The sequence below is a fragment of the Nicotiana sylvestris genome, chromosome 2, assembly GCF_000393655.2.
Source record: "Nicotiana sylvestris chromosome 2, ASM39365v2, whole genome shotgun sequence".
In the NCBI taxonomy this organism is placed as follows: domain Eukaryota; kingdom Viridiplantae; phylum Streptophyta; class Magnoliopsida; order Solanales; family Solanaceae; genus Nicotiana; species Nicotiana sylvestris.
In genome coordinates, this window is record NC_091058.1 from 83,564,342 (window position 1) to 83,574,562 (window position 10,221).

At 38.0% G+C, this 10,221-nt stretch overlaps 1 protein-coding gene and 1 long non-coding RNA gene across 3 annotated transcripts; one reads left to right on the forward strand and one right to left on the reverse strand.

Annotated features, from left to right (window-relative positions):
- The first annotated feature begins 6,023 nt into the window (after positions 1-6,023).
- Positions 6,024-7,647, forward strand: LOC104222297 (uncharacterized). Of its 2 annotated transcripts, none has more exons than XR_011405377.1 (2): positions 6,024-6,731; positions 6,848-7,647. It is a non-coding gene; the product is annotated as an uncharacterized lncRNA (long non-coding RNA). The 2 variants fall into 2 exon arrangements; XR_709912.2 differs by having other exon boundaries at positions 7,363-7,647.
- Positions 7,574-9,708, reverse strand: LOC104222295 (peroxidase 72-like). The gene is made up of 4 exons (XM_009773525.2): positions 9,396-9,708; positions 8,638-8,829; positions 8,387-8,552; positions 7,574-8,080 (listed from the first exon to the last, which is right to left on the reverse strand). The coding sequence occupies exons 1-4, from the start codon at positions 9,618-9,620 to the stop codon at positions 7,671-7,673; spliced, it is 993 nt and encodes a 330-aa protein (XP_009771827.1). The 5' UTR covers positions 9,621-9,708; the 3' UTR covers positions 7,574-7,670.
- Positions 9,709-10,221: the final 513 nt, after the last annotated feature.

Consider the following 10,221-nt stretch of genomic DNA (forward strand, 5'->3'; position numbering starts at 1 on the left):
TGTTTATTAATGTTGGTTGGGCTGCTATAAGTGGGTCATCGTCTTTCTGATTAATTTGGCCCAATGTGTCTTCATTTATACTGGCCCAAAGAAGTAGCCTATAGAAGCTTCTACACCCCATTATAGCAATACCATATCTCCACTTTCCTAATTCCGCCTTCAAACGTTACAATCCCTTCCCCTTCAAAGAATGACCTTGTCCTCAAGGTCTTTGCTGAGCCACGAACTCTGGAAATCTGCCTTTAATGTAACCCCAATCTTCCCATGTGGCTTCTTCTTCACTCAAATTAGTCCAGTGAACCAAGACTTTCACATGAACCCCATTATCCACTTTAGTCATTTTTCGCTGCAAGATAGCCATAGGCTGAATCAAGACTTGACCTGCATCGTCACAAATCGGAGGTTCTGGCTGAGGATCGATAGCTGGTCCAACCCTTTTCTTCAGCTAGAGATGTGGAAGACTAGATGTAGCTGTGAATCTGCTGGCAACTCCAAACGGTAAGCCACTGAACCCACTCTTTGTAAGACTTTATAGGGCCCATAATAGCGAGCACACAACTTCACATTCCTACGTACAACGATAGAAGCCTGTCGATAAGGTTGTAATTTGAGATAAACCAAATCTCCAACCTCAAGGGCTCTCTCAGTTCTGAGTCTATCTGCATAAAACTTCATTCTTGACTGAGCTTGAGTCAGATTGTCTTTGAGTGTATATAATAAATGTTGTCTCTGTGCTAAGCATACTCCAGATGGATGTCGACCAGTGTTCAGCAAGGAGCCTAATGGTAACTAAGTCGGGGGATAACCATATAGGGCCTGAAAAGGAGTAGTTTTAAGGGAGCTATGGTAGTTGGTGTTGTACCACTATTCTGCCAAATGGAGCCATTTAACCTATTCCTTAGGATTGTTGAAAACCATAGCCCTCAAATAGGTCTCCATGCATCTGTTGAGCCTCTCAGTCTGACCATCTGATTGAGGATGGTAAGCTGAACTCATATTGAGCTTAGTACCCAAGGTCTTGAAGAGATGCTACCAGAAGTGGCTAGTGAGAATGGCATCTCTATCAGATACAATAGTCTTAGAAAGCCTATGTAGTCTATAGATCTCCCTAAGAAATAGTTCTGCTACATCTTGAGCTGTGAATGGATGCTTAAGAGGTAGGAAATGCCCATACTTGGTTAATCTGTCAACTACCACCAAGACTGCATTTTTATGGCCTGACTAAGGTAACCCTTCTACAAAATCTAGGGAAATTTCTTCCCAGGCTTGGTTGGGTATGGGTAAGGGCAGTAGTAATCCTAGAGGGTGAACATGTTCTAACTTCACCCTTTGACACACATCACACTCACTAACCCATTTGCATACTTCTGTTTTCATGTTAGGCCAGTAGAATATAGATTGCACTCTTCTGTAGGTCCCTTGTTGCCCTGAATGACCACCTAAAGGTGACTGATGTAGTGCTTCCAGTATCTTATGCCTTAACTCAGTACTCTTCCCAATATAGATCTTTTGTTTATACCTAATAATTCCCTGATGTAAAGAATAGTCTACATTACTATCAGGGGCAATGGCCAATTCCCTCAACAGTTGTAAGGACACAGGGTCAGATTCATAGCTTAGACTCACTTCCTGTAACCAAGTAGCTTGAGTTGTAGACATAGCCAGTAGGGTACTTTCTTCATCTTGTCTTCTTGAAAGAGCATCAACTACTCTGTTTTCTGTTCCCTTCTTATATTGTACTTCATAGTCTAACCTCATCAACTTGGTTAGACCTTTCTGTTGCAATGTTGTAGTTACTTTTTGTTCCAAGAGATATTTCAAACTCTGATGATCTGTCTTGACAATAAAGTGTCCACCTTGGAGATAATGTCTTCATTTGTCTACTGCAGCTAACACTGCCATGTATTCCTTCTCATATGTAGAGAGACCCCTATTTTTGGGAGCTAAAGCCTTACTGAAATAGACTATAGGCCTGCCCTCTTGCATCAACACAACTTCCATGCCAGTAGAGCATGCATCTGTCTCCACAATGAATGGCTTGGTGAAGTCAGCTAAAGCCAATACTGGTACTGATGCCATGACTTCTTTCAATTGCTGAAAAGCCACTTCTGCTTCTGCATTCCATTGGAACGAGTTCTTCTTCAACAGATTAGCCAGTGGTGAACTAATGATACCATAGGATTTGACAAACCTCCTGTAGTAACCAGTATGCCCTAGGAAACCCCTAAGAGCTTTGACATTCTTGGGAACAGGCCAGGACACCATGACTTCAATCTTAGAAGGGTCAGTTGATACCCCCTTCCCAGATATTATGTGCCCTAAGTATTCCACCTTATCTTGTCCAAAAGAACATTTGGACAACTTGGCATATAACTGCTCTTTCTGCAATACTTCCATTACTTTTTTGAGATGTAATGCATGAGTTGCCACAGAAGAACTATAAACTAAAATATCATCAAAAAATACTAGCACAAATTTCCTCAAGTAAGGCTTGAAAACATGGTTCATAAGATTTTGGAAGGTAGCAGGTGCATTAGTCAAGCCAAAGGGCATGACCTTGAACTCATAATGCCCTAAATGAGTTCTAAATGCAGTTTTGAAAATATCACCCTTTTCCATTCTTATTTGATGGTAACCAGCTCTAAGGTCAATCTTAGAGTAGATACAAGATCTTTTAAGCTCATCCATTAGATCATCTACTAAGGGGATAGGAAGTTTATCCTTAACAGTCATTTTGTTAAGTTCCCTATAGTCAATATAAAATCTCCAACTCCCATCCTTCTTTTTGACAAGGAGAACTGGGGATGAGAATGGTGAATGACTTGGCTGTATGATTCCATTAGTGAGCATTTCATTAACTTGCTTTTCTATTTCATTTTTCTGGAAATAGTTGTACCTGTATGGTCTGATGCTAATTGGCTTTGCATCAGGTTTCAATGGAATGAAACGGTCATGCTCCCTACTTGGTGGCAATGTCTTGGGTTCTGCAAATACTCCTGGAAACTCCTCCAATACAAATTTGATCTCTGCAACTATGGTTGTAGCTTCCTTCATTTCTGTAACTGTTATTGTAAATAAATGTGCCCATATCACTTGCCCTTTCTTCAAAAGTTGTTTAACCCCAGAGGTTGTCATAGCTTGCAGTTTCCCTTCTTCAGAGAACCCTTTTAGATCCACCTTTTTTCCCTTGAAACTAACCTATAGCCCGTACTCAATAAAATCAAAGATTACTAGGTTGTGTCTTCTCATCCAATCTCCACCTAGCACCATATCACAACCACCCACATCCAACAATCTGAGTTTATGTTCAAACTCAATGCCATGTATCTTCCACTTAAACTGAGGACATGAATAGTAGCTCATCAAATGACTCCTATTAGCAGCTGTTATTCTCATAGGAGCATCCTCTTGGGTTGCACAGCCTAGTTGTTTGGCAGTGCTACGGGCAACAAAACTATGAGTACTACCACTGTCAGCTAGTATAATCAGTCCTTGCTTCCCATACATCCCCTTCAACTTGATAGTGTTAGAAGTAATAATGCCAGATAATGCATTTAAACTGATTGCTTCATCAATTACTTCTTCAGGAACCTCTAGTGCTCTCTCTATTTCCTCCACTCTAGGTTCTTCTTCTACTTCTTCTTGTTCATTTGTCCCATATAATGCATTCAACTATCTATCCTTACATTTGTGACCTGGAAAGTACTTTTCCCCACACCTGTAGCATTCTCCCTTAGCTTTTCTAGCTTCAAACAATTTATTCCCTGAGATGGCTGAGTTAGTATTGCCTTCCTTTGGGATAAAATTAGAAGTTCTACTCCCTGAAGTACCATGAGTCATACTATACTGACTAGTGCCCCTTCCCACACTTCCTTTATTCTTTCTGCTTACTGCTTCTAATAACACTTCTTTGTGTCTAACTTTCTCAACTGCCTGGCTTAAAGAAAAAGGGTCCAACATCTTAATTGTGTGTCGAATTTCTTCTTTAAGCCCTTCAATGAAGAACCCTAGAAAGAACTCCTCAGGAATGGTAGGGTGCTTAATCAATACCTAAGTCTTAAGGTCTTCAAATTTTTCTAGGTATTCTGTCACACTCCCCACTTGTTCAATTATTTTAAATCTGCCTTGCAAGTTAAGATTACTATTGTCTGAATCATTAAATCTTTTGCAGATTTCCTCCACAAAGTCGGGCCATCTCACCATACCTCTACTAACTTGGTATGAAAAGTACCATGACTCAGCCTTTCCATTTAAATGAAGAACAGTAGTTTCAAGTTTATGCTGAGGATTAGAGATGTGATTATAATGGAAGTACCTTTCACATTTCCTCAACCACGACCTAGGATCACCATCTTCAAAGTATGGACAGTCTACCTTTGAAGCAGAGCTGCTCGAGTGGTATCTCCCCATAGGCTGCTCATGAGGCTCCATCATTCTTGCCCTGCTTCCAGAACCTTCCGCCTGAAGATTTCCTGAAGGCACTTCCCAAAATTCCATCTTTACTAACGAAGATTTTATCCATCATTATGTCAAACTTGCGATGCAAATCATCCATTTTTGAGTCATTGGACTCCAGCTTTTTATTCGTCTCTGACATGTAATTCTGTAATTGATTCTCCAATTTCTTTATGTTTTCTTATGTAGCTTTAGCCCTAGTTTCTGGTATTGTCATGGTGCCAGGACTTGCTCTGATACCAAATCTGTGAACTAGTATGGATTATAGTAATTGAGACAAAAATAGAAGGAAGAAAGCTTTATTGATCAAGGAAGCACTGTTCGTCAATGGAATTTTACACATATCTAGCTAATTACAGTAAACCTAGCTAGATACTCCATGGAAATGACCTGAGAATTAAGAAGAGAAAAGGAGGTTCGGATCGAGAGAGAAGAGAGAGAAGTGAGAGAGAAAAGAGAAGGAGTTTGTTAGGAAGTAATGGAATTACCGGAAATTGATTGATGCTTCCCTCTTCCAACTGTGTATTTATTGTTTGTTAATGTTGGTTGGGCTGCTACAAGTGGGCCATCGTCTTTCTTATTAATTTGGCCCAATGTGTCTTCATTTATACTGGCCCAAAGATGTAGCCTATAGAAGTAGGGGTGTCAATGGTTCGGTTCGGCCGGTTATTTTATAAAATTTGTACCATACCAATTTTTCGGTTATTCTATTATGTATAACCAAAATTAGACTTTTCGAAACCGTTCCAATCATGTCGGCTTCTCTTTGGTATCGGTACGGTTCGGTTAATTTTCGGTATTTTTTTAATATCATGTAAAATTCACCAGTAGAAGTAGAATGCGATAACATACGTTCTTTTATAGGACTTAGCAAAACTCTCTAGACATTTTTACTGTTTAAAGGGTGATGAATTTTAAAAAAAAAAGATGGCAAGAGTATAGATCCATCAACTATTCTACAACAACGTAAAAGAAATCAAACAAAGGCAAGAAAATATAAATCACACGAGAGGAACGATATACCAAGTTAGGACTCAAGAATAAAGTCTATAGAAGATTAAATATTCAAAAAGATAAATCTAAATTATATGAAAGGAAACATATTCAATACATTGTAGTTTGCTACTCATAATCGCTAGAATACTTTGTGTCTTGCTAATAAAGACACTTGAAATAACTTAGTTTAAGTAGAAGTAGCATAATAGGTTTTAGGAATTAGTATTTGAGTTTAATTACTTGTTACCTTGTAATAATTTTCATAATTCCAAGGCCCAAAGAAAATTTAATGCATTATTATTTTTAAACTTACTAAATAAATATATTTTCCACATGTAAAATTTATTCACGGTTCGGTATTTTTTCGGTTTATTTTTATAAAATAAAAAACCTACCCTAATTATCGGTGCGGTTATAGATTTATATAAAAATCTACGGTTTCTTAAAAAGAAATCTAAAAATCGGTTCGGTGCGGTACGGTTCGGTCGGTTTAGTCATTTTTCGAATATCCATTGACATCCCTATATATAGAAGCTTCTACACCCCATTATAGCAATACCCTATCTCCACTTTCCTAATTCCGCCTTGAAACGTTACATCCAAAACCCAAAAACTACTCCACATATCAACTAGGAGTACAGTTACCAACTATCAGGAAGTAATTGAGGCTTATTCAGAATCAGAAGCGAAAAGCATATGTTACAAGTATAAGACCAGTTAAGCATATGAGTCAGTGTTAATCTTGCAGGGATTGCTAAAGTGTTCGATGTTAACTTGTTTGATCCTCAAGAGGTTTTTGCAATTGGCCTTGCCTTGGCGACAATGATATCAAGTGAGGGAAGCAGTGGAACCTCGAGCAGTTACATGAAACTTGGAATTATTGCAAGTGAAACCATTTTGAAGTTTCCTAATCAGGTTTGCCATTCCTTGAGATTATGCAAAAGCTATTCAAATCTGGAAGAATATAGTTGAAAGATATCTCATATTTAAAACTTAAACGCTTGGCCTTCTTTTAGATTTAGAACTTGTGAGCTTTAGTGCTAGAGGGCTTCATTGGAGGGTTGATAGATATTTAGATCTATGATATGCTCGTTGACTGTCAAAGAGTCCACTGCCATGAGAAAAGTTAAAACAAGTAGCCAAAGGCTATTGAACAGGAGAAAGATTTGCAATTCTGTTAGGAAGATATACAAGTTTTGCCACAGCAAATATCTTCCACTTGAAGGCTGTGACTAAAATGATATATTACGAAGTCAGCAGTACAACTACAACAAAGCGAGGTTATAACCTACTTTATCATTTTCTGTCTGGCTGCTTTTGCAATTTTTTCAAATGAAGTGTGTAGCTTAAAATCTCCTAAGATATAATCAGTAATCTTTTTTCGCTGAATGGATAGGAAATCATGATGAATTGTTGTTTTTTATGCTCCATCCACAAAATGAGGTATCTACTCAAATTCATCAGCTAGTTTCTTAGTCTATGGAGGTTCTTTCTCATTGTTTGAGCGGTTTATGCCTTACGCAAAGCTTTCTAGTCCAGTTTATGTGAACTTATTTACTTTTTAGTTCGTTCCAAAAAGAATAAACCTTTTCTAAATTTGGTAACAATTTAGCTTAAATTACAACTCTACCCTTAATGAGAAACTTTTATAACCACACAAATACTCTGGGCCCCATTTGGACTTGTTTAGGAACACAAATTCCAAAAGTCTTCATTTTATTCTTAAACTCCGTGCCCAATCAAACAGGTTCACATAAATTGGAACGGAGGGAGTAATTCTTAATCAAGAGTTAGTTGGTAATTGGAGGCATTTATATTATGGCTATTCTTCCCTTATTACTGTTTCCTTTTGACCTCAGATCTTTACTAAGTTATGTTTTTCGAACTGATTTACTATAAATATGTTTGTAGCTTCAGCTGGTTTGATATCACTTGGTCCGATGTTAAGATGAAGTATGATGGTGCAAGAAAATAAGATATGCAGATGTTACAGACTCATGGTTGACAGTTTTAGCACACTTTTAATAAAGCAACTCCAAATACTCCTCGAACAAAAGGGGGTCCTTGAGGATGGACACAAGCAGTGAAATCCTCAAGGACGAAAAAGCCAAGAAAAATGCTGTAAAAAAGAACACAAATAGAAAATACATAACAGTTCAACGATAGAGGCACAATTATTGATATCTGCTGCTGCAATGAAGGTTATGTGCGCTCTAAGATCAGTTCATCTTCCTGCAATTCTTCCTGATCTCTCCCCTGGAACCTGTCAAAGGCGAGATGTTCCCCATCTTAACCATAGACTTGGCAAAGTGCTCGAAGAAAAGCGCATTGTTCTCTGCATATTGTTTCACCAAAGCTAATGATGCTTGACTCTTGGTAGCAAGAACTTGATCTGAGTTCAGGAGGCCCTTTGAAGCCAACAAGTTCTTGAAGTAGCTGTTATCAAATTTTGTGGGAGAGACAAAGTCCAAGAAAAATAGGTTCTGATCACCTCCAGATTTTGGGCACCTATTGCGCAATTGGGCAGCATATGATTGATCCAGCGTAGAGTCTGGTTGATTGTTTCCTGACTGGTTGTAGAGCCTTTGCCTGAAGCTGGTACATCTCGAGTTTCCAATTGTGTGGCTCCCTGCATAACAAATTATTGGTATTAACTATATGGTTTCACGTGTGATTACTTGTAAAAAGACAGTCTGATGCATTAAGCTCCCGCTATGCACAGAGTCCAGTAAAGGGTCGGACCACAAGGGTCTACAGTACACAGCCTTACCCTGCATTTCTGCAAGAGGTTGTTTCCACGGCTCGAACCCCGTGACCTCCTGGTCACTTGGCAACAGCTTTACCAGTTATGCCAAGGCTCCCTTTCTCACGTGTGATTACTTGTCTGGATAAAAAAGAAATTAGCAAGCACAAAAAGAAAAAGAGTAACTTTTACCGGATAAAGCTACAAGGTCAACAAGATCAAGTCCTTGTCTCTTGAACTTTGAGAGAATGGTATCAAATGTATTGTTTGGAGCAGGAATGTTGTTGTTGGAACCACTCAAACTGGCACTTCTGGAGTCTCTTCTTCCCAATGGAACCTCCCAGTTTGGTCCACCAGCCTGTATTGTATAAAGAAAATAAAAGTTAGCTCTGTTTTATTCTTTTTAGGCCTCCTAGTAAAGTACTTTAAGTGGCTATACTTACTAATACAGTAGAATCCCTTGCAGCAAGCGCCAATATATCAGCACAAGAGACAGTTTGAGGACATTCCTTCTCCAGTGCAGATTTAATCTCATCAAGGACTTCAAATCCGCGAGCTGAATTCCTGTTGGCGTTTGATCCTTTTTCTGTTACAATACCTCTGCTGCTATCCAGAAGCAGAGATGCATCACATCCCTACAGGACATGGTGAAATAATCACTCTGGCATAAGTTTATACATCTCTATCAGCATACACACACTTACCTTCCTGATAAGCTATTCCGTCCAACTTCTCTATTACAGTCATCCTCTATAACAACACTTCGCCGGCCAAATTTCTTTGGAGCTAATTTTCATGTTATATTATAGTATATGTTTTCTATATATTATAGAGAGGTTTGACTGTAATTAAGAAGTTCAAAGCCGCAAAAGCCAAAAGAAAGAAGGTTTTTTTTTTTTTTTGGTATATACTCTCAGTGCAAAATTAGTACTGTAACTTTTAGCAAGTCTATTTTTGCATGCTAATATGCTACTGCACTTCTTATTCAGAGTTTTTCCAACATGTAAATTTCTGCCATGTAGAGTTGTTATGCCACAATATTTATGTACATGTACATTTAACAGGATTTAGACAACAGACTCAACCAAAGGAGTTGGAGCCTTGTTCAAATGTTACCATCAAAGGATTCACATGAATATGAGAAGTTCAGCATTGCTATAACTAGTAGCATAAATATCTAGTCACAGGAAATATGTTTTACCTTGACAAAACAGTCGTGGAAATGGAGCCTCAGCAACGAAGCAGCCATTCGGGCTTCTTTAGCAACAGCCTTGGCAACAACAGACTTGACAATTTCTTGTGCTTTTGGGCATGATCGGTAATAATATTGTGGGTATAGGTAATCATTGTTACTCTTAAAAGAGAAACAAATTGGTGCAAAAGCAAGGAGAGCTATGAAAATGAAGAAGCTCATGGACCAAGCCATTTTAAAATTAAGTTCTAAGCACACGGTGTAGAAAAGGCTTAATTTGAATATTGAAGAAGGCTAGTTAATTTGCTGTGATGAAATTGAGATGGAATCACTAGTATATATAGCGTGTTCAATGAAAGAAAGCGTTACAAAGGATAACCAAATAAATGGAGTTGGTAGCTTTTTAGTTAGGATTACTACAATTCTCATAATTTTAATTTGCCAAGCGAAGAAAACTTGTGTTACGTAAATTTTTTTCAACATTAACTCATTTGTTATGCAAGACAGGAGGTTGATTACGACTCTTTATCTTACTACTTGTTGACTTAGTTATTTTCGAACCTTTGTGAAGTTGATAAAGTCCACTTCTGAAGAACAAATCAAAGGGAAATTGAAATGAAAAGAATCAAGGCTTACTAAGCAAATAATTCTTGGGAGACAATTGTCAAAATTCATCTATTAGTTAATCGATTGGATAACAATATGCATAAATCGGCATATAGTCTTCCCCTAACCAAAATAGACTTAATTAATTGTAGCTATCATGCTATAAGGGAAAATATTTTTTGGTTTAAGTAATAAAAATTAAACATGAGAGAATGACTTGATCTGTTCA

Bases quoted from the DNA above. Each gene is read 5' to 3' on its own strand.
- LOC104222295 (XM_009773525.2), bottom strand. From the start codon at position 9,620: ATGGCTTGGTCCATGAGCTTCTTCATTTTCATAGCTCTCCTTGCTTTT. The intron at 8,830-9,395 runs GTAAAACATATT...CATGTCCTGTAG, and splicing joins TCCACGACTGTTTTGTCAAG to GGATGTGATGCATCTCTGCT. The intron at 8,081-8,386 runs GTAAAAGTTACT...TTTGTTATGCAG, and splicing joins TGACCTTGTAGCTTTATCCG to GGAGCCACACAATTGGAAAC.